General features: G+C 64.6%; 10 protein-coding genes across 10 annotated transcripts; 4 read left to right on the top strand and 6 right to left on the bottom strand.

Annotated features, from left to right (window-relative positions):
* Nucleotides 1-318: 318 nt before the first annotated feature.
* PFL1_03702 (uncharacterized protein) lies at nt 319-943 on the top strand (the record flags this gene model as incomplete). Its single annotated transcript, XM_007881221.1, has 4 exons — nt 319-356; nt 448-520; nt 631-669; nt 770-943. 4 exons carry the CDS (start codon nt 319-321, stop codon nt 941-943), a joined length of 324 nt encoding a protein of 107 aa, XP_007879412.1.
* Nucleotides 944-1169: 226 nt separating this feature from the next.
* On the bottom strand, nt 1170-2360 carry PFL1_03701 (uncharacterized protein; the record flags this gene model as incomplete). Its single annotated transcript, XM_007881220.1, has 8 exons — nt 1170-1224; nt 1321-1367; nt 1487-1520; nt 1605-1625; nt 1724-1777; nt 1868-1969; nt 2079-2188; nt 2283-2360. 8 exons carry the CDS (start codon nt 2358-2360, stop codon nt 1170-1172), a joined length of 501 nt encoding a protein of 166 aa, XP_007879411.1.
* Nucleotides 2361-3258: 898 nt separating this feature from the next.
* PFL1_03700 (uncharacterized protein) lies at nt 3259-3717 on the top strand (the record flags this gene model as incomplete). Its single annotated transcript, XM_007881219.1, has 2 exons — nt 3259-3510; nt 3637-3717. The coding sequence occupies 2 exons, from the start codon at nt 3259-3261 to the stop codon at nt 3715-3717; spliced, it is 333 nt and encodes a 110-aa protein (XP_007879410.1).
* Nucleotides 3718-5350: 1633 nt separating this feature from the next.
* PFL1_03699 (uncharacterized protein) lies at nt 5351-6304 on the top strand (the record flags this gene model as incomplete). The annotated part of the gene is made up of 1 exon (XM_007881218.1): nt 5351-6304. One exon carries the CDS (start codon nt 5351-5353, stop codon nt 6302-6304), a length of 954 nt encoding a protein of 317 aa, XP_007879409.1.
* Nucleotides 6305-6935: 631 nt separating this feature from the next.
* Nucleotides 6936-9301, bottom strand: PFL1_03698 (uncharacterized protein; the record flags this gene model as incomplete). The annotated part of the gene is made up of 3 exons (XM_007881217.1): nt 6936-8547; nt 8687-9036; nt 9164-9301. 3 exons carry the CDS (start codon nt 9299-9301, stop codon nt 6936-6938), a joined length of 2100 nt encoding a protein of 699 aa, XP_007879408.1.
* A 1386-nt stretch (nt 9302-10687) lies between these two features.
* On the bottom strand, nt 10688-11463 carry PFL1_03697 (uncharacterized protein; the record flags this gene model as incomplete). The annotated part of the gene is made up of 2 exons (XM_007881216.1): nt 10688-10919; nt 11108-11463. The coding sequence occupies 2 exons, from the start codon at nt 11461-11463 to the stop codon at nt 10688-10690; spliced, it is 588 nt and encodes a 195-aa protein (XP_007879407.1).
* A 1321-nt stretch (nt 11464-12784) lies between these two features.
* PFL1_03696 (uncharacterized protein) lies at nt 12785-14014 on the top strand (the record flags this gene model as incomplete). The annotated part of the gene is made up of 3 exons (XM_007881215.1): nt 12785-12787; nt 13652-13874; nt 13989-14014. 3 exons carry the CDS (start codon nt 12785-12787, stop codon nt 14012-14014), a joined length of 252 nt encoding a protein of 83 aa, XP_007879406.1.
* A 797-nt stretch (nt 14015-14811) lies between these two features.
* PFL1_03695 (uncharacterized protein) lies at nt 14812-17191 on the bottom strand (the record flags this gene model as incomplete). The annotated part of the gene is made up of 5 exons (XM_007881214.1): nt 14812-14883; nt 14998-15464; nt 15617-15655; nt 15901-16760; nt 16896-17191. 5 exons carry the CDS (start codon nt 17189-17191, stop codon nt 14812-14814), a joined length of 1734 nt encoding a protein of 577 aa, XP_007879405.1.
* Nucleotides 17192-17637: 446 nt separating this feature from the next.
* On the bottom strand, nt 17638-18929 carry PFL1_03694 (uncharacterized protein; the record flags this gene model as incomplete). Its single annotated transcript, XM_007881213.1, has 4 exons — nt 17638-17814; nt 18072-18182; nt 18302-18682; nt 18792-18929. 4 exons carry the CDS (start codon nt 18927-18929, stop codon nt 17638-17640), a joined length of 807 nt encoding a protein of 268 aa, XP_007879404.1.
* A 531-nt stretch (nt 18930-19460) lies between these two features.
* On the bottom strand, nt 19461-21252 carry PFL1_03693 (uncharacterized protein; the record flags this gene model as incomplete). The annotated part of the gene is made up of 3 exons (XM_007881212.1): nt 19461-19741; nt 19859-20824; nt 20928-21252. The coding sequence occupies 3 exons, from the start codon at nt 21250-21252 to the stop codon at nt 19461-19463; spliced, it is 1572 nt and encodes a 523-aa protein (XP_007879403.1).
* Nucleotides 21253-21873: the final 621 nt, after the last annotated feature.

Raw genomic sequence — 21873 nt, 5'->3', positions numbered from 1 at the left:
GATCGGATGCTTGCGAGTGGTGCAGGCGGAGTGCAGAGACGAGATCGAGGGGGAACGCATTGTGCCTGTCGAAGAACGCCAAGTGGTGGGGGCGAGAAGATGGTGCAACGGAGGCAGGGCAAGGCCGTGTGCGGAGAGGAGCGCGGTGTCGCTTTGGTCAGCTGCCGAGTCCCGAGCTTGGCAAGCAGCCCGCTCTGCCGCCGCTACTCCACCTCTTTCTTCGGACCCCCTCCTGCACCGATATCCACGTCCACGACCACGTCCACCGCCATCACTCCTCATCCAGACCGGACACCGCAAGCAGGCAAGCAAGGCAAGATGGCAGGACCCAACCTCGAGCTGTTCAAGTTTGGCATGTGAGTCGCGCCCGCAGCTTTGCTTCCGCAGCCGCTTCGGAGCACTGACGAGGTCGCACGCTGCGGCTACGACGGCGACGGCGACGGTCAGGTACCTCTTCTTCCCGCTGGCCGTCATGGTCCACTACGGCGATCCGGAATGGTACCACCGCCACGTACTCCCGGTGAGCTTTCTACTCTGTGTAGTCATCTCTGAGCGAAGCTCGAGGCACGTGCTCATCGTTCCTGCCTCCCCGCCTTCTGCCGCTGTGTGTCCTCGTCCGCGTCCCAACAGCTAAGAGACCAGTTCTGGCCGGCCGAAGAATCGCTCTACGTGAGTCTCGCTCCCGCTCCTGCTGCCGCTCTCATCATCCTTCCAAACCGCATGCTGACATCTTCACCGCTGCTCACCCTCGGTCACCGGCCACCTACAGAAACCGCCACGCAACGCGACCGACGTCAAGGCGTCGTTGGAGGAGTTCAGGCAGAAGCGCCTGGCAAAGAGAGAGGCGAGGCTCGAGAGGGAGAGGATCGAGGGCCTGCAGATCGAGAACGACAAGGTCGCCGCAGAGGAGAGGATGAAGGCCGCCGCCAACCGACTCGTATGACCTCCCTTCCGCGCTCGTCGCCTCGCCCCCGCTCCTTCCCGACACAAGAAGGTCAGACCACCTCTTCTACCCTTCACGCGCATGTACTTTTACCAAACTCCGTAGCGGCGACCGCCAACATCGATCTCGACGTCGCAGTCGCATCGACGATCCATTCGACGGAATGACGATTAGCGAGGCACATCTACGAAGGCATTCTGTCGGCGCTGAACGGGGAAAAGCATCGTTAGAGCTGCGACGACTGGCCCAGACCGAGGTCCCGAAGGAAGGCGTGCGAGTACCTGTCGCAGAGGAGGCGCAACGCCATGGTGGCAAGATGTCAGATGCAACGAACAGCCTGGACGATGTCTCTAAGCTGCCAGCGAACGGGCACGCACCTCAACACCTGCTCGTAGGTGATCTCGAAGCCATTCTTGCCGCCCTGCTTCGGACAGCGCAGACGCAGTCGGGGAGGCAGGGCGAGACAGGGCAGAGAAGGAGTCTCGCGTCAGGTGGTTCGGCCTTCACATCGAACCAATCTGTGGGGTCGTCTGATCGGCTCACGTAGTACGGATCCGCAATAGGCTTGCCGTCGTCACTGCCGTACAGAGTTAAGCAGGAGGAAGGGGTCAGTACGAGCAGGCAGCGAGCGAAGCCGTCTTCTCACCGCTGGAAGCCTCACAAGTCGCCAAACATCTTGATTCTGAAGAGGCAGAGCGAGGGAGACGGTGCGAACACGATTTGAGCTGCGTTACTCTGACGGTTCAGCAGTCGCTCTGCCGTCAGCTACGACAGACTCACGTTGCCTTGGCTCCTCGAGGCGCCATGTTCTTGAGATTGCGTACGTTGTTGACGCTAAACGAGAAGAGGAAGAGAAGGGCAGCAGGCGCCGGTACATCAGCGCCAGTCTGAGAGAAGCGTCGGTTCTCCGACCCGGCCACTCACTCCATGCCGAGGATGTAGTCGAACGTGTGGAAGTCTTCCTGCTTGACTCCGCGCGCTAGGCAGTCGATGGGGATCTTCTTGCGGTTGCACAGCGCCGTCGTCCTGCGGTCGAGTGCACCGGACGGGTGAATAGCAAGGAGGAAGCGTGTTAGGGTTCAGCTGAGCAGTCCTTTCGGGAGGGATGCGGAGGACAAACAGGCCGCAAACGCACCGCTCGTCGGGCTCCTCGCCCTCGTGGTAGTCGCCCGTGCCGCAGCTGTCGATCTTTGCGAACCTGTCGCGGAGCCCTGCCTTTGTGACGAGGTCGGCGAATACCGCTTCCTGCGTGTGCGGCAACGCAAATGTGGTACGCGTAGAGGGATGATGAGCACCCATGGTGTGCAGATTGCGTACGTCGAGCCAGGAGGTCACTCACGGCCATGGGGCTGCGGCAGATGTTGCCGAGGCAGCAGAAGAGGACGCTGATCTGGTCGGGCTGCTGTTGCGGTGCCATCTTGTGGGTCTATGATTCCAAGCCTGAGTGCTCGATGGTCTATCTGTTGGTCTAGAAAGGAGGTCGTCGCGAGTCGTAGGGGCGGCGTCGGTGGTGGTCGAGAGAGAGACGAGAGAGAGAGGCAGGGAGCGACAGGTGGCGGGAGGAAGGTCGCGGCCGTCTTCGGGAGTCGGGATGGTGCACGGCTCAGCTCCGGGCCGAGGCCGAGGTCGATTAGTGTGGAGCGTCAACGGCCCAGCCAGCCAGCGAGGGTCAGGTCCTGCCTGCAACCAGGCAGGCCTGGCCACGCACGCAAAGGGGCTGCGAGGGGGTCCAGTGGTCGGGCCACGCTGCAACCACGGCCGCTGACCCCTTAAAAGGGCGAACGGGGGCCTCGGTGCCTCACCACCTCACACCATCAAGATTCCCTCCAGTGAACCTCCACCGTCATCTTCATCCTCATCGTCCTCGGACAGTCCCTCCAGCCCTTTCTGCACTCTGAACCCTTGACCATTCCCATCGCGTGCGGCTCTCCAGCCCATCTTCACGCTCCCAGTCTGCCTTGATCCCCGCCTGTCCACGCTACGCCGCTCGAGTGCTTTGGCTCCTCCGCCTCGAGCAGCGCATCGATCCCTCAGGCAGCCAGCGCACGACGCTCGATCCGACATCTGACCTCGCATTCGGCCTCGCTGGCGCCCTCGCTCTGGCCATCTATCCCGAGCAGCTTCGCTCGAGGAGCCGGCGCCCCGCGACTTTTTGATCTTGACCTCAGTCTCCGTCCCCCTCTGCACATCTCTAGCATCGGGCCTTGCCTCGACGACCTCTTGCCCCCTCGTACGAGCAGCTACCTTACTGCGGCCGCTCCAGTTGCCCTCCTCGCCCTCGCCCTCGCCCTCGCCCGGTCCCTTCTTCATCCAAGATGGGCATGACACACAAGGAGTACCTCTCCTCGAACCGCATCTTTGGGTGCAAGGCGTGCAAGACGCACCTCACCACCATCGAGAGCCTCATCAGCCGCGCATTCAACGGGCAGCACGGCCGCGCCTACCTCTTTGACTCGGTCACCAACATCGACCTGGGCGAGCCCGATGACCGGCACATGACGACCGGACTGCACACGGTGCGCGACATCTACTGCGTCAAGTGCCACACGGTCCTGGGGTGGAGATACGTGAGTGTCGCAGCAGCTGCTAGGACATGCGCCGGGGTCGACGAGTGGCCAGCCGTCGGGACCAAACACTGACGACTTTTGCCCTGTCCTGCACCTAATTCGCCCCTCCCCTTTCTGGCTCGGCAGGACAAGGCCTACGTGACTGGGGAAAAGTACAAGGAGGGCAAGTTTATCCTCGAAAAGGAGCTCACGACGGACGTCAAGTAAGAAGGGCCCGTCGGTCGCCCGGCGACCTCGTATCCTACGCCAGCTTTTTCACCTTGCCCACCGTCTTCGAGCAGCTTTCGTCGCGCTCAACAACCTGGATCGGCCCTCTAAGAGCGCCGTTCCTCTCGGTCGACAGCCACAGTCTTTACGCCAAGCTCCCCAGCCGACTGCTGCGTATCTGCATACCCCCTAGACCGACGACGATGAGGCACGTCAAGCGCCCCATGCGCCGGCCCGGCCTCGTCGAGCCTCTCCAGCAGCAGACATCGAGCATATTCCCCAGCATTTCGCCGGCACGCGACACGACGGATACGGAGAGGAGCCTGACAGGCCGCCCGCCACCCCGGGGCAATCCCCTTGCTGGCCGCGACGGAGGCCGAAGCGGGTCGCCCTCACCTGTCCCCTGAGCCCATGTAGGCAGGCCGGCCTCTGCGCGCTGCGCTGTGGCGGGCACTCCGGTGTCCTTCGGATTGCTGAGTTCGACGACCACCAGAGCCCCGCCTTGACGTCGACTCGTGGTGCAGGCTCGAGCCTGCCCGAAAGCGCTCCGTTACGCGCTACTGCTCCTGCGAATCAACGGACGCTAACCGGGCCCTCGAGACGGCGGTCCGTTTGGCCAGGAGCTGGTGCGCGTACGCCGCGCTGTTGCAGCCTGACCACGCGCGGATGCGAGGGCTGCGACACACCTTAGCTTGTGGCCCTCCTTATACTCGCCCTTTGAGCCTAGACTGGGCAGCAATCTGAATGACGGCGATTCTCAGTCTGTGAGGCCGGCTCGTGTGGTTCCCATCTATCGCGGTGGCGTCTGTTGTCTGTGCGGGGGATAGTGCGGGCGCGGCACCGAATCTCGACGTACACACGCTGCGGGCGGGGTACAGGCAGGCAGGCAGGCAGGCAGGCGCACCAGGCACAGGTGGGGCAGGCTTGGCGCGCCAGCAAGGATCGACGGGGGGCAGGCAGGCGGCAGGCATCTGAGCCCGCCTGCAAGCCGAGTTTGGAAGGGGCGGGCTGCGGGCAGGGGGCCAGCAGAGGGCAAGCAGGCGCCTGTCGAATTTGCGCGCCCGCGCTGCTCTTTGCCCCTCGCGGCTGCCGCTGGTGCCTCGGCCTCGACCTCGTCCTTGCTTGTCCCCCGCCGTGTGCCAGGCTGAGGCGCGGGCTGTTTGCAACTCGCCTCCGAGGTCGGCGTCAGGCCCGTTGCCGCCGACGCCGCCGCTCGCCGGCCGCCAGGCCATTCCGCCCTCGCCGCCATCACCACCACCACCACCACCACCATCCCTACCATCACCCTTTCGATACCAAAGCCACCACGCCTCCTGACGGCTCCCCTCCCTTCCCTCCTCTATCCTCCTCTCCCCTCAACCTCTCCCCTCCACGCGCCCACGCACACTCCCTCGCAGCCTTGTCTCACTCTCTCCCTTGAGTACACACTCGTTCCACTCCGACCACCGTCGCCAGTCTACACGACCCCTTCGCAACCCTACGCGCCTAGTCGTCTGCCCTGTCTGGTACAGCACAGCCTACAGCCGCCTTACCGATCTCGCCTCCGAAGCGCACCTCTCTTTCACCCACCGGTGAATCATCAACCGCCAACGACACCTGCACCTTTTCCCTCTCTTCCTCTGCACCTACCACGATGAAGTTCTACTCGACTGTCGGTGCCATCGCGCTCCTTGGCGCCGGCCTCGTCTCGGCCCAGGACGCCGCCTCGACGAGCAGCGCCAGCGCCGCCTCGGCCATCCCCACCGACCTCTCTGACTCGTGCCGCACCTTCCTTGCCGGCCTCAACACCGACACCAAGATCTCGGCCTGCACCGGCCCCCTCGTCGCCGCCACAAAGGCCTACTCGGCCGCCGCGACAAACACCAGCAACACCAACACGGCCGCCGAGATCGACTCGACCCTCATCAACCTCTGCGGCGCCAACAGCTGCGACGCCGACCTCATCCGCTCCTACCTCGACTCGTTCTGGCAGAGCTGCCACTCGGACATTCAGCAGCGGAAACCCAAGATCGGAGACTACTACGACAACCTCTACATGATCACACCGCTCCGCAACGCCATCTGCTCGACCGACTCGACGGGCGGCTACTGCCTCAAGACGATTGCCAAGGCCGCCTCGTCGACCAGCATCGTCTCGAAGCGCTCCCTCGTCGCCGACGCCGACTCCGGCCTGCTGCCCCTCGAGCGCCGCCAGTCGTCCAACGCCCAGATCGACGACCTCGCCGACAGCGTCGCCGAGGAGACGGCCGCCGCCTCGATCACCAACACCAACACCGCCTTCCTCTACCTCAGCGAAAAGACGCCCAAGTCGATCCTCTGCTCGGACTGCTCGCAGAACATCCTGGCCGCCTACATCGAGTTTGAGACGGCCATCCCCTACGGCATTGGCCTGCAGAACTCGGACAAGCTCAAGGTCCAGAGCTCCATCTTCCAGGCCTACGTCAACACCTGCGGAAGGCCCGCCGTCACCAGCCTCAAGAAGATTGCCGGCGTCTCGGCCCTCGACGGCGCCACCCGCGGTCAGGTCGCCGGCATGACGGTCACCGCCGCCGCTGCCGCTGCCGTCGCACTCGTTGCCTTCCTCTGAGGCGGGGCTGCGCGCACGCCTCCGCTTCTCCCTTGCCCCTCTTCGATGCATCCCTTCTGAGCCTTTCCTTTGACGTCTCCGAGCAACGGTTTGTCCCCATCCGCTGGCCCCCTTGGTCTGTCAGACCAGGCCACTCCAGGGCGGCATGGCCCAGTCCACCCTCTTTCGCTTTCCGCGCTGCCTCCCCTCTTTTTCCGGCTCGCTCGCTCGCCCGCCCGCCCGCTTCCGCACTCCGTCTCTTGCTGCTCCAGTCTGTCGTTTCCCCTCCCGCCCTCTATCGCTGCGCCGCGAAGAGCTCCGCCCTTTGCAAGGTGTCGGACCGCGTCGAGATCGCCCCGTTCCCCCCTTCGTTCCTCTTTCTTCCTCGGGTTGTGTTGTACTTCTTTGCCTTCTCCTCTACTTTTGAAACTAGCGGATACCTCTGTGCGCCTGCCGATCCGCTTCGCAGTCGTGCTCCTTGCCTTGCTGGCTTTGCTGGCTTTGCTATGGCTTTGGTTCTGGTTGCAATGCATTCGGTTGCCGCTTTTGCCGCCGGGAAGAGGGGACGGCCGCGCAGGATGAGATCGACCGAGACCACGGCGGGCGGCGCGAACGAGGGGCGCGGGGTAGGGGTAGACTCGAGGATGGGGGACTAGGAGGCGACGATCTCCCTCGCCACGTTGGTGCAGACGAGAATTTCCTTGGCGTAGAGGCCGGTGACGAGGAGAAAGCCACGGTTCCACACGGCCGTGGTGGAACTCTTCAGGCCCACGGTTATCGTCGTCGCCGTCGTCGATGTGGGCGGTGCTGTATCCTCGTCGCCGCGTGCGCCCGTGCTCGACTCGGAGAAGTCGACATACTCTCCGCTGCTCTGCAGGAGCGAGACGAGGCGCCAGTGCGGATCGTGGGTGAGCACGCGCCGGTTGGCGGCGACGGGTGCGTCGCGATCGTGCTCGAGGTTGGTCATGAGCGACGAGAGGTGGTACTTGTCCTGGCCCAGGAAGTACGACTGCGACGGCCGCATCGCGACCGCCCACGACGGCGCGAGCGCACGCCCCCCGCGCAGCGCGTCGCCCGCCACCTTGGCCAGGCGCATGAGGGCAAACGCATCCGGATGACCCGCCAGGATCAGCGCGGCCCCATCGAACGGATCGCGCGGCGGTGCACTTGCACCGCTCGTCTTCTTGGCCCCTCCCTCCCCATCCCCCTCGCCCGGCACGGCGCCGCTAAGGAGGGACGACGACGACGACGACGACGACGAGGATGCTGCCTCGACGGGTCCAAACGACAGATTGTCGACGACGTACGGAGCGTGCACCTTTTCCCTCAACCGGACGTGGTCGCGCCTGGTCCAGTTCATCTTTGGCTTGATGTTCGCCGTTCTGCCGCTCTTGAATGGCTTCTTGGCCTGCTTGGGCGCGAGAGACGACGGAGGTGGAGGCGGCGGCGGTCCCAGGTCGTACAGAAAGACGCCCGGGTGCGTCGAAGAGGCGACGACCATGGTCGATCGCTTTGGGCTGAGGGCGAGGCCGTTGGCGAACGGGATGCGATCGGCGATGATGCTCGACGAGACGCCCTGCGATGCCGTCTCGGCGTCGGAACGCTCCTGCTGCACCAGTGCGGCCACATCGTCGGGGTCCGGCGCAGCGACACCATCGATCCTGCCCTGGCCCGCGTCAAACTCGACGTGTGCCACCCACGACAGCGGCAGGCCGAGGAACGTCTCAATAGGCGCGAGCAGGGCGGAGACGGAGCGGGGCGAGGCGATGCTGGCCAGCAGCGGCGCGACGAGGCGCGAGGCCAAGGCGGGGAGCGGCAGAGCCTGGGCGTACGTCAGGGCGAGCTGGTCCGCGGGCGCAGCGCGACGGGCAAAGAAGTGGTCCTGGGTCACGAGGAACGAGTCGCGGCTGAGCGCCTGCACCGAGTTTGGCGTGTGCGTCGCGACGGGATCGACGATCGATCGGACATAGGTCGCGACCCAGCCGCGCGGCTCCTTTTCGAGGTCGAACACCTCGACCGTGCTCCGCAGCCGCTGGTGGTTGACGACAAAGAGGCGCAGCGGCGGCGATGCTGCCTTGCCTGCGCCTGCGGCCTTGGCGGTGCCGTCTTCTTCGAGGATTGAGATGCCGAGCGGGTGAAAGTCGAGGCGGTCCGGGAAGCCCACCAGATGCACGATCTCGAGCGCATCTGCTGGAGGAGGGGCGGAGGCACTGCCGTCGACGTTGGCGAAGTCGTAGACCCACAGCGCACCGCGGGGCTTGACGCTGTGAGCATGACGAAGGCCAAGCGAGTAGGCAGCACGCCGAAGAAGACAGTACATAGTACTGTAGTGTCAGCTGTTGGGCCCCTCCCCCGTGCGGCGCGATCCATGCACAGGGCAGCACGCGCGCGCTGCGAACTCACTTCTTGAGCGGGCCCATGACCGTGTTCCACTCGGCCCGTCCCGGGTCGCAAGAGACGACGACGATGCCGTGCGTGTGGACGATCTCGGCATCCTCGCAAAACTGCGTGGCCTGCACCTTGCGGTCCCACTCGTGGTAGGGCGGGGAGCGGTGGTAGGGGTCCACGGCCGTGGCGTGGGCATTGAGGCAGGTCGGCTCGCCCAGCTGCTCGACATCGACCGCCTCTGCACCCGCCGCGGCGTGCGGCAGCTTGATTGAGGGTCGCACCCAGAAGTCTGGCAGGTTGCTCGTGGGCCTCAGCAGGGCGAGGATCCAGGGGAGGTAGATGATGGCGGGCAGCACGACAATGGACTGTGGACGCGGTCGTCGACAAGGGCAAGACGTACGAGGTTCGAGGTACGGCAGTCGATCAGCTCGAGGGTCCGGCTGCGAGCTCAAGACGAGGATCGCACGGGGCGATGATGGGGATGGCACGTACCACGAGTGCAATCGAGACGGCCTTGAAGGCCGATATGCCGCCAGCGCGAGCCGGGCTCGTCTGGGCAGGGGGTCTCGCGGCCACGGCCTCGGGCTGGGGCGACTGGTTGTCGACTTTGCGGAGGTAGTCGAGCGGCATGGTGGGCGGCGGTGTGGGATGGCGAGCGACCGCAAGCTCGGGATCGGGGAGCAAGGCTGAGGCTCGACTGTCGATTCTGCTCGAGCTGGAGTTGGTGGTCGACGGCCAAGAAGACGGGCAAGGCGGCGAGCAGAGTAGGGTCCGACGGGGGCTTGCTGGCCACTTCTCACTTCCGCCTTGATACTCTCTCTATCTCTTTTGTACCATGGACCCGTGGGTGGACCTGGTCGGAGGAGCGCTGTCAACGACCCGCTTGGCCTTCTTTTCTCCACACACACGTACTCGAGACTGCTCCCGCCAGCAAAGTCCGGGCCGAAGCTTCCATCGCCGCTCATGGCCGTACCGATGGCCAGCCCCTTGCCTGCGTGCCCCATGCATGTGACCCTCGCGGCCCAGCTTGCCCGGGGTTGCCTGGCTGCGCGACTCGCAAGACGAGCGCCGGGCTGCTGCTACTTCTCTGTGTATGGACGTGAGCCAACCTCGAGATGTACGGGCACCATCCGCCGAGTCTAGCTTAGCGTACGGGATCCTTCTCTCTGATGACACCGTCGGGCGTTGTCAAGCCCCCAAGTGACGGTCCCGGTCCCGATGCTGGCGTGCCAGGCGAGGAAGCGCGGTACCATACCCCCCCTCTCGGCGTCGAGCGACGTTTGTGCGGATCTGAAGTGGCTCTTTTTCAGTGTTTTGAGGTTATCATATGCGTACAGGGGGGCGACGGAAGGACCAGGCGCAGCGTCTCGCCGACGGGGGGACGACGACAGAGGCATAGCAGTCATAGGAGGCTCGGCGAGAGGGCGGCTGGCCCTCTGCGATAGAAAGAAGAGAGGGGAGGAGGGGACTGGGTCGACGACGATCTCGTGCCTCCTCGTCCTCCCGTGCCCGTGGTGCCGCACTGCATGCCTCCCTTCCGCTGCCCTTTTGCCACCAAAGAGGGCATTCCGTCGTCCTGCTGGCCAGAGACCGTCGGCGAGGCGTCGCAGGAGGGCGCGGTCGGGAGGTTTGCCCCCGCCCAACTGCCTCTGCAGCTGGCCGAAACAAAAGGGGGGGAGCGTCCGAGACGAAGCGGGCAGGGGAACCAACGTCCTCCCTTCCCGTCTCGCCTCGTTTTGTGTCCGTGCCGGTGACGGAGCGTGCTGTGGGTGTTGGGTGTGTGTGATGTGGTGTGGTGTGGGGTGGGAGAAGAGGGCGGGTGCGACTCGAACCGGGCCTCGGGTGGCTGGGCAGAGTGCGTCGTGTTGCATTGTTGTCGGTGCGAGTATTGAAACAATGGTTGATGCCAACGAGAGAAGAGAGAGCGTGAGGGCCAAGATGTCGAAACAGAGAGCAAGGGTGGGGGATGCAACGGGGAAAGAGAGCAGCGGGACAAGGGTGGAGCCCTCGACCCGTTTACTTCTTCTCCTCGGCCTCGTTCTCGACGGCGATGATGGCAGCGCGCTTCTCCTGGATCCTGACGGCGCGGCGCTCCCGGAGGTTCTTGTTGCGCTGGCGGCGGGCCTCCATCTGGTCGGCGAGGTGCTTGGATCGCGCCTTCTCAGCCTTGGCCTTGTGGATGTGCTCCATGAGGACACGCTTGTTCTTGAAGACGTTACCCTTCGACTTCAGGTAGAGCTCGTGGTAGCTGCAGGAGAGCAAGAGGGGCGAGTTTGACGGGCGGGGGCACTATTCGTCAGCGCCGGCTCGAACAGCGATGCAGCTCGCAGATCTCCTTCTCCCTCCCCGTCCTCTCTCTCGAGTGCGTGTCGTTCGTTTCGTTCGTTTCCTCTGTACTCCCAGCCACTACGGCGATCGCCATCATCGGACACTCACAGGTGCTTGTCGATCTTGCCCGACTCGCGGTACTTCCTGAGAAGGCGGCGGAGGACACGCTGGCGCCTCATCCACATGACCTTGGTGGGCATGCGGGCCTCGGCGGTACCCTTGCGCTTACCGGTGCCGGTGTGGCGACCGACGCGCTTGGCGGCGAGGAGCTCGCGAGTGCGGGCGCGCGAGCCACCGACGACGGGCTTGCGGATGATCTGACCATCCTTGATCAGCTTGCGGACGTTGGCGCGCGAGTTGGCGTTGGCAATGTCGTTCTGCTCAGCGGGGTCGAGCCAGACCTTGCGCTGACCGCACTTGAGGACCGAGGCGGCGAGGCGCTTCTGGGATCGGAGGTTGACCATCTTGATGTCTGCAGGTGGGCGATGGGGTGGAAAGAGGCAGAGAGAAGAAACGGACCGGGGAGTTCAGCCGCCGTGTTTGGGGGTGTGAAGTGGAAGCAGGAGCATCCGGGACGGAAGGTCGGACTGATGTGTCGCAAAGTCGGGCGTCGGCGGTGGTCGGTTTCGTGCCCTGCTGTTCAGGACTATGCCCTCAACAAGGGCGAGACCTCCCCAGAGTCTGGCTAACGGCGCTTCGGTGACATGCCCACGTTGGCCAGCCTGGCTGCCGCACCGAGCTGGCTGCGATTCCCTTCATCCATATGCCAGCATCGACTGATGCCGGTAGACCCTCGTCAACCTTGGAGCACAGCGTCGCCTAGGAGCTCCCGGGTTCGTCCTAAAAAATCTGACTGAACGAGCCCGCTCCTCTTCGCCGTCAAGGGCAGCCGTCGTCCATATCCAGTGGCGCTTCGGCAGACGCCTCTTTTACTGACTTTCGTGGCGGCGGTGGTCGGGCGTCGTTCGGGTGCGATGCTGGTGTCGGATGTGGCGGTGATGGTGATGGCGATGGCGATGGCGGTGGCGATCAGGCCGTGTTCGACACTTACGTTGTGTAGGGTGCGGCTTGAGGGGGAGGGTGGGGGTAGCGAGGAGCGAGGTTGGCGGACAACGATGGGCTTGGCCTGGCGCTGGCCTCCCCAGGCCCTCGCTCGATCCCCTCGCTGCCCCTGCTGCCTCTGCCGCCAGCCAGCGCTCGCCTTGGCTCCAAGCCATCAGCCAACGCTCTCTGCCTTGGCCTGGCTGGGCCTCGAGCCTGACAGGGCCTGGGCCGGGCCCGCCTGGCCTCTGGCCTCAGGCTCGTCTGGCTGACTGGCTGGGCCCGGATGAGCCAGGCTGCTCTGCGCTGACCTCACAGCCAGGCTGGCTGGCTCGCTTGGCCCAATTTTTCGGGTGCGCGCAAACGAGCGAGGGGGCCGCACAAATTTTCGCTCAGGGCCAGGCTCATGGGAAAGAATTCCCACGCTCCACGCTGCCCTGGGCTCGCTGAGCAACGCACGTGATCCTGACCTGGCCCAGGCAGACGACTGCGCAGTCAGCCGAAAAATCGAAACCCTCTTTGCGCGCCAGCCGAGAGGCGGGCCCGCTCGCTGGCTTGGCCCCAAGGCAGCCTGGGCCGTGGGGCCAGCAGCCTCAGCCTGATCTCGCGAGCAGGCGGGTGAGGGCAGGAGACCAGGCCAGGACAGGGCCGCGCACGCCACCGCAGACCGAACCTCTACAGCCCGCCTCCGCCCCCCATCATCATCTCGCTCGATACGATCATCCCTCTTCATACACACACAAAATGGTGAGCCTCGGACGCCGCACGACACCGCCCGCGCCGACGGCACCGATGGCGAACACGGCGAAGTCGACAGACGGCATCGCGGAGCAGCAGCATCAGACGATCAGCAGCAGCAGCAGCAGCGATAGCAACAGTTGCAGCACCGACTACAGCATCTCGTATGGCGCCACGTACGGTCCGACAACCGCCACCCATTTTGGGCTCAGACGCTCTACATCGCCATGAGCATCGACAGCGACGAGAAAGAGCATGCACCGATCGATTGCTCTCGGCTCGAAGTCTGCCTCATGTGGCATAGCGGCTCGGATTTGCCACCCTCTGGTCGTACGACTTGACACCTTGATTGGCTCATGTCGAGCAGCCACCCACCGACAACGATCAGATCGCCAGCGACATCCTGGCGGAATGCGGGCGAAGAGAGGATGATTGCCATTGGCAGTTGCCACTCGAGTCGTGACGCCACCCACTGCCTGGAGCCGTCGGGTTCTTTGGTTTCTTCGCGAAGACACCCACGATCCTTGCCCACGGCCTCTCAGCTTGCGGCAGACCACCGTCACTCGCAACTGGTATGAGCCCTCGGGCCACGGTCAACCTTGCACATCGCCCTGGCCGCCACTTCACATCGACCGTCGGCTCTTGAGCCACTCTACACCGACCTCGCGACACATCCGCCATCCCTTGCCTTTCCCGCCACTCCGATCGATGCTGCTGCTGCTGTCTGCTGTCGCTGCTGCTCGCTGTCGTTTGTGCCGTCTGCTCGCCTTCGCCGGAGACGACGCCATCGGCTGCGACAGTCTTGCCGCGTGTGATAGGAATGATAGCTAACCTCGCTCTGACCTTCCGCGCCCTGTTTCGTACCTCGTTCAGACTCTCGCCATCGACCTTCTCAACCCCACCCCCGAGCACCAGGCTCGCTGCCACAAGCTCAAGAGGCTTGTGCAGAACCCCAACTCGTTCTTCATGGACGTCAAGTGCCCCGGCTGCTTCGCCATCACCACCGTCTTCTCGCACGCCCAGACCGTCGTTGTCTGCGGCAGCTGCGCCCAGGTCCTCAGCCAGCCCACTGGTGGTAAGGCCCGCCTCACCGAGGGTAAGTGTCGGGACGTTCCGAAGCCGCATCGCGTGCGCCCTGCTGCTGTGACATCTCAGCAAACGAAAGTCTGACCTTGTCTCGACACCCATCCTGCTGCTTTTGGCACTGCAGGCTGCTCCTTCCGCAGGAAGGCATAAGCGTCTTGTGTCGTCCCAACACGCCGCCGCCGTCTGCTCTCTGAGCGCGGAGGCTGTGCAAGATGGCCGAGATGACGTGAACCTGTGAGACGAACAGAAGGACAGGAGGAGGAGGAGGAGGAGGCGGTGGGGGGAGAGCCTCCTGTGGCGTCATTCTAGCCTTTCTCTTTTGCCACCGGCGACGTCGTCGCCGCCGCGGTGCGCACACCACGCACCCACACGCACACAAACACACACGCAACCAGCATACACCCAAGAAAAAGGCACAGGAAAACGGTGGATCCGCGCCCAGTCTCGTCGGGGCGGCGGCGGCGGCGTCGCGAGGCCCGCCACACCGCTGTCGAAGGGACAACGAATGACGCCGAGGGCGTGTGGGCGCCCATGCGGCGGCCTGGCAGCCCTGGATACGACGGTCACGAGTCTTTTCTCTCTCTCTCTCTCCTCCCCCCTCAACCCCTGTTCGAAGGGTCGAAGGCGATGACGGCAAACACCACCATGTCACCCCCCCAACTTCCCTCCCCACCTCTTTCTCTCTCTCGTATTTGTATGCATCCCCTCGCGCCCCGCGCGATTCACTCTTGCCCGCCTCTCTCTCTTTGCCCTTCGAACAACAAAATATCAACGCATCCACCGTTTTCCCGCTCAGCGCGCGCTCCAGTGGCGGCAGCAATATCTGTTCTGTTGGTTGTGTGCGCGCGTGTTGCACCTCGATCTGAGTCTATGCTTTGTCAGTCGGGAGGCGAGGTCCAAGGGCACCACCACCACCACTTGCTAGCCTCGACGGTCTGGCCCCCCTTCTACCCGCGTCGATCCCGCAGTACTTGCGAGGGCAGGGCGACATTGTACCGACCTTGTCGCTGCTCCTGCCCCTGCGCGATCAGAACGGGCGACGCCTCGTCAGACGAAGGTGGATCGTCATCGACGACCCACCTAGAGACCGAGGGTCGCACCTCGTACCCCTCACTTCCCCTCCTCACCCTCACCCTTCCCCCCGCCCCTTGCCCTCCCACCACCTCCTCCCCTTCTTCGTCGTCATCGTCATCGTGCCAGGAAGCAAGGTCTTGGCTCCACCCTCCCCTGCCCCCAGCCGCAGCACGACGGCGGTACCCCACCGCGTCGTCGTCGTCGTCGTCGTCGTCATCGGATCCCGACGAAATCGACGACTCTTCGTCTTCACCCTCGCCCTCGTCCGCTTCGCCGGGATAGCGCGACGAAACTTGCACCGACGACGCGCCACGGTACCGCAGCGCCGAGTTGGACGGGACGAGGGAAGGGTTGAAGCCGTTGCCGTACGTCCATGGCGAGCCTGCGCCTCGCGACGCCCCGCCGTCGTCGACGTGGACGTCGTTGGTGCGTTCGCTTCGGAAGCTGGGGAAGAGCGGCGGTGCGCGCGACGAGGGGGCGAGGCGGCTTGGGTCCCGCGGCGGCCAGCGGTATTGCGCGCCCGGGTCTGGCGACGCATGGTGGGAGCAGGTGCACGGAGGCGTCAGCATCGACAATTGGACACCGGTGTCAAAGGGAACGCCACGCAGCAATATCAGAAACAGATAGACGAGGATCGGGGAGGGAGGGTTGAGTAGGCGGAGAGACGGGGACACTCACGGGTCTCGCCCCTCCCTCCCTCGCCTTCCCTCTCCTTCCCTTGGGGCCGGTTGCGGGCGGCAGTGGTAAAGCTACGGCGCAAAGTGCTGGCGGTTGTCACCCGGGCAACGTCCGTTGAGCCTGCCACCTCAAGTGCCTCAGCCGGGCCATGGCGATGGCCTCGACCTCTGGGTTGATGCAGCCCAGCTCGACTCCCTCTTCCCCATCCCGCCCACCATCGCTCTCGCTCTCGGCACCGCTGCGCTGTCCGCATCCGCGACGGTGCGAGCCAAGTCGACACTCACCGATGCCCTCTGCCACGTCGTAGACGAGGCCGTCGCCGCGCATCCTCTGCGGCAGGCACCACAGCAGCGGCGACGGGCCCAGCACCGACTTGACGTTGGCGAGCAGCGAGACGCTGTAGGGGTAGCGCACCTTGCGGATCTTGCCGCGGCGGATCAGGGTGGCGACCTTGTCCTTTTCCCAGCTCTCGATTGTCGTCTGGTTGATGGCGATGCAGTAGAAGTGGTAGGCGGAAAACATGCCCACCATGAGGAGGACGGGGATGCAGAGGGCGTAGTTGGCGACGAGGCAGAGCATCTCGCGCGTCGTCGGCTCGCGCCAGTAGCCGAAGCGGTTCCAGCGGTCCAGGACGCGCATCGAGAGCATGACCAGGTGGAAGGTGCAGGTGACGTCGACGGCGGCGAGGAAGCGGATAAAGTGGCCGTGGTTGTGGAAGCCGACGCAGTTGGCCACCCAGGGGCAGTGGTGATCCATGCGCAGCACGCACTTGCCGCACGTCTTGCAGTGGTGCGAGCGCGGCGGCTTAAACGCCCGGCAGCCCTTGCAGTACCGCGGCCGGTGGATGTAGCTCTTGAGCTCCATCGTCGCGGCGCTGCCGGCCCGTCCGTCGCCAATCTGCCCCTGGGGAGCCGGGTCGAGCGCGGTCCAGTCAGGCTGCCACCCCGAGGGCACGTCGCCCGGGTTGGTCACGACGCAGAGGTAGTAGTTGTAGAAGATGGCCAGCGAGCAGAGGTTGAAGGGGACGAGCAGCGCCAGGAGCTGACGCAGGGTGAAGGTGACCGTGTTGCGGTAGTAGGGTAGGATGATGAAGAGCTGTGAAGTGTAGACCAGAAAGCAGATCAGGAGCAGGGTGCCCGTCACCCTGGGCGAGCGTGGAGAGAAGCGGTGTGGTGGTGCAGTGTCGGGGCGGGGGGAAGGGATGGGTCAGCTGGCCGAAGACGATGACCAGCAGGTGTTCGTCGCCATGACAAGAGGTAGGGGGCGGCGGGACACGCACCAAAGCACCTCGCTCCACTTGAGCGGCTTCCTCCTGCCGTTGAGCGTCGAGGGAGCGGCACCCTTCAAGCTGGAGGCAAGCTGGTCATGCTCGAGCAGCGGCTGCTCCTGGTCCTCGGCGCCGTCGCCTTCGGACTGGGAGTCCTGCTCGTCGCGGTAGGCGCTGCGCTCCGACCATGCGGGTCGTTGGAGATGGCCAGAGGGCTCTTGCGCTGCTTGCGGGCTGCCATGTTGCGGCTGCGCGGCATGGTTGGCGCCGCCCAAGCCGGAGCTGGCTGCGGGCTCCGTGATGGTCATGGGGCGTAGCAGATCGAGCAAAGGAGGACCTCGAGCGAGCGGGGGTGGCAGTGGCAGTCTAGTTGCCCATCGATGCAGATTGCAGGTCTATCCGGCTTGCGATGGTGGTGGTCGTCGTCGTCGTTGCTGTGGCTGTGGTGGTCGTGGTGGCAGAGGTTGATGGTGCTGAGGCAGAGAGGGGTGAGCTGTGGCCAACCATGCGGCTGCAAAAAGTTGCCAGAGGCTCGCAGGGCCCTGGCGTGCATGGGCGCAACGCATGGCCCGACCGCAAGCCCGACCGAGCCTGATGCAGCCCCCTGACCCGACCCGACCTGACCTGACCTCTGACACCGGTGGCTGCCTGCCTTCGCACCGCAGCTCAGCACGAACCTCGCCACCCTCGACCGGGCACCTGGGATCGAGTAGTAGTTCAGGTCCTTGGTATTCAAAAAGCTATGTACATGCGATCAAGGCGGCAAGGCTGCACAAAGCAGCTCGAGCATGCGTGCGCAGCCAAACTCGGCTTGCGCGGATGGGCGGATGGGAGGGAGCGCGGCCAGGCGGTACGCCACACAGAGGGGCGCCGACGACGGCAGCGCCGTGCAGTACGAGGCCCGACGTCTACATGACAACACAGCAGGAATCTGCCAAACCGACCGACCAGAAGCGCAAGAAGACAACGGTCGCCGGGTCAGCGCCTCGTTCGCAAGCGACGTCGACGGCCTTTGTCCGTCTTCGGCGGCAGCCCACTCACTTTGCTGCAATCACACCAGGGAGGGGGTCGAGTTTGTAGGCGGCCAGAGAGGGCGCCGGCGATATGCAAGAGTCAGCTCGAACATCAACTCAAATGGACGCCCAGACGAGGAAGCAAGCGAGGAGGAAGCAAGCGACGGCGACCCACCTTCTTTGCCGTCTTGTAGAACATCTTGCTCTGCTCGCTCAGCGTACCGCTCTTCTCGACGAGCTTGTCGAGGTCCTCTCCACGCTGCAGCACCGAGTCGATGGTCTTGTGCTGCCATGACAAAGACAGAAAAGCAAGCAGGCAGGGATATGACCAGCTGGTCAGCACACTGCACACGTCCGAGGTAAAGGCGCCTCGGCGAGGATCTGGCATCGACGGCCGCCACCCACCAGCACAATCTTGGTCTCGTCGAGCTCCTGCTGGACCTTCATGATGGTGTCGGCCTGCCTCGGGTCCTGGTAGCGCTTGATGTAGTCGGCGGCCTGGGGAAAGGCGCTGATGCCGAGGACGGCCTCTCCCTTTGGCGGGGCAGTGGCCGAGCCGGTGGTGATGGCGTTGACGCGCGACTCCCACTGGCTCTTTTGCACCTTGATGACGAACTCGTCGAGCGTCTTGTTGAGGAGCGAAAAGGCGACGCGGACGGGGTACTCGGTGTCCGAGATGAGGACGCCGCAGATGCCGTCCGAGGCCGGTCGGCTGTGGACGTGGGCCACGTACGAGTTCTCCTGCACGCTCTGGCGCTGCGTCGGCTTGGTGCGCTCGGCGACCGTCTGCAATGGGTGCCATGAGAAGAGGATGAGAGCAAAGTAACATTGGAGTTCGGATGTCAGTGATGGGGGGCGGTTGCCGCGCAAAGAGGGCGTGCCGGGCTCGACTGACCTTGGCCATGAAGCCCATCATGTCCTGCACGGTTCCCCTCTGCAGCCAGCCGAAGCTCCCGAGCTCCCAGGCCGTCGTGAGGGGTACGGCGGGCGCGCCGGGGGGGTTGGCAAAGATGAGGAGGCCGTAGAGCTGCATGGTCGGGGTGGTGTGGGTGTGGGTGTCGGTGGTCGGTGGTCGGGACGAAGCGGTGGACGGGTCGAGGGGCAGGCCGGGTGCAGTGGTGAGGACGGGTCGCTGTATCGTGAGGCCAGGTGCGGCGTCGTGGTTGTTGGAAGCGTCGAGGTGGTATCAAGTACTCGATGGGTTGTAGACTACGATAGCGGCGATGACGGTGATGATGATGGTGGTGGTGGTGGAGGGCCGGCTGGGGTCTCGGGGCAGCCCCTGACGAGCCGCAGCGCGATTTTGGCCGCCCGCCCGCAACACAAACCTCACGCCCGCTGCCACCGTCATTCGGCCGCCTCAGCCCACAGCCAAGACTGCCCTGCCCACACAACCTCCCAGGCGTTGTCTGTTGTCGCTGGGCCTGGCCCTCGTTTGCGACGGCGTCGACCCCGACAACATCTAGCACAGCACAATGCGGATCCACGGTGGGGCAGCCAGTGTCCTGCCACCACCCGGGCCATCACATAGACGACCCCGTCCCACCGCCACCGCCACTGCGGCTCAACGGCCGCCATCGGCCAGATCTCGCAGGAACCCGACCACGATCCCGGCCCGAGCCCTGTCCGCCTCGTTCAACGTCGACTTCTTGGACTGCTGCGCATTGGCGCCCGCCTCCTTTTGCGCAGCCGCCGAGGGTACGGCGCTCACCTTGAGGCGCACCGAACCTTGCCCGGCCCCCACATTGACGCCCGCCACTCCGATCCGCACCAGCTCCAGCCGATCCAGCGGTATCGACGTATGCGCCGCCAGGTAGTGATTCAAGGCCGGCAGCAGCGGTTGATCTGACGGCGGAAAGAATGTGCACGCAGGGGAGAGACATCGAGGTTGAGTCGGTGATCACTTAGACGACATTCTTGCGCGCGGGCTGAAACGCGACGACGGCGACGACTGCAACTCACCCTCGGATAGCCCGTCGACGAGCTGCATGCAAAGGTCCCAAGGGACCGTCAATGTGATGGTGGCGAGCTCAGGCGCCGGGCCGTCCATCTTGCTGGGAGCCCTGCCGTTGGCCGGCCCGCTCGGATCGTCGATCGTGATGGGGAAGGCGAACGACATCTCGACGGGCTTGACGTCGGCGTCGACCTGCTGCTGCTTGGCCGAGCGCATCCTGCCCCTCTTGGCCCCGCTCATCATCCTCGTCTGCTTGACCACCACCTCTGCCAGCGCCTCGAGCGAGGGCCCGCGCAGCATCGAGGCAATCGACATGGCCCCGCTCCCCTGCGAGATCCGGCAGTCGAACCGCTTCTGCAGCCAGTCGAGCGCGTGCGTCAGGATCAGGCGTCCCGCGTTGCTCGACGTGCCCAGCGGCTGGTCGCCTCCCAGAGCCACCGAGGGTGCCTTTGTGAGGATCAAGGGGTAGGAGTGCGAGTCGAGGTTCGGGTCCGAGCCTGATCGTCCGGGCAGGAAGACGATGTGGCACAGCTCTGCCGACTGCGCCTCGGCCGCCATGGCCCTGGACGACCCGACGCCATCCCGTGTCACGGGCAGGCCAAGCTCCATCTCGATGATCCACGGCCTGTATTGATCCTCGAGGTCCGACGCCGGCCTGCTGCCGTCGAAGCCGTCGAGGAAGTCTTCGTCCTTGACAAAGTCGATGCGGACCCGCCCTACTTTGCCCAGATCGGTGCGCCTGCGCCTAGCGGGCGGGATCAGGTCGCCGCTGGAGCTGTCTCGGGCATTTGACAGCGTGTTGGCGTCCTCGAGGAAGCCGAGACCGTCGCTGAGGCGCAGGTTGACGTACTGGTAGAGCTCGGCTCGCAGCAGTCTAAAGAGCGCCGGCGAGACCTTGCGTATGGATCCGGGAAGTCCCGAAAAGTGCAGCGGCGAGATCGAGTAGAGGTGCAGCGTGCGGTCCAGCAGGATCCCTGCCAGTCGGAGAGCGGGCCAGAGGAACGCTTGCCGGTCAGCGGCGCTTGGTGGAAGCGGTGGGTCTCGGCCTGGATGTCAGCTCGAGAGCGCCTCACTCACTGTCGGGGACACACCATTCGGCGTTTGCACCTGGACCGGCCTGGCTGGAGACGCTGTCGTCGGCGCGACTTGAAGAGTCGCGTTCGTCTTCGGACGGCGCCGGGGCCTTCTGCTTGCCCTTTGCCTTGGCATTGGCTCTTCTCGGCGCCGCCGCCGCCCTTGTCGTGGCCGTGGATGCGTTCGAGTCGTCTGCGGCGTTGCTGCGCCTTGCGGCAGCGGGCCTTGGTACACCGAGCGGCCTGCCCCTTCTGGCGGTCTGTGGGGGCCGCTTCTGGGCTGAGCCTGCGCGAGAGGCCGAGATGCCCTGGTCGAGTTTGGGTGGCATTTGGGCGGCAGGAGCGGATCCCCGAGCAGTTTTGAGCTGATGATGGCAGGTGCGCAGGCTAAGGAAGGGGTAGGCAGTCGGATTGCGTGCGGAGAGACGAGGCGCGGTGGCGAGGGGGGTCCGAGCTGGACGAAGCGGGTGGTTCAGAGGATGGAGGAGAGAGGATGTGGTGGTGGTGGTGGAGGTCCAGGGTGCCGGGGCGCGTCAGCCCAGACGCGTCGTGGGCGGGGAAATGAAAATGGCAGGCGGGCCCAACCAACCCGAGAGCGCCTGCGCCATTCTCGTTCGCCTCATCCACAGCACCGCTCACATGCATCTCTGGGCACCCAGGCCACGAGGCAATGGCGGCCCTCGAGCTCGAGCTTTCTGCAAAGTCAGATGGTCCATTCGTTTGTAAGCATGCACGACAAGAAGCGACAGAATGAGGCGACTGCGGGTGGGTGGGTGAGCCTAGCAGAGGGAGGGAGTGGAGACAATGGGCGGGGAAACGATGGCGAACGAGACGAAAGCCGGAAAACACAAGGGACGGTGCGCGTATTTGACAGGGCAGCGAGACACGGCGCCACGGAGATCCATGGGGCAGAGCGAGGCGGGATGGGAGGCGCCGATGGAGCTCGCCTG

The sequence above is a fragment of the Pseudozyma flocculosa genome (assembly GCF_000417875.1).
Source record: "Pseudozyma flocculosa PF-1 unplaced genomic scaffold scaffold00011, whole genome shotgun sequence".
Classification (NCBI taxonomy): Eukaryota; Fungi; Basidiomycota; class Ustilaginomycetes; order Ustilaginales; family Ustilaginaceae; genus Pseudozyma; species Pseudozyma flocculosa.
Note: the sequence above shows the minus strand (reverse complement) of the source record. Positions and strands in the feature narration are given on the sequence as shown.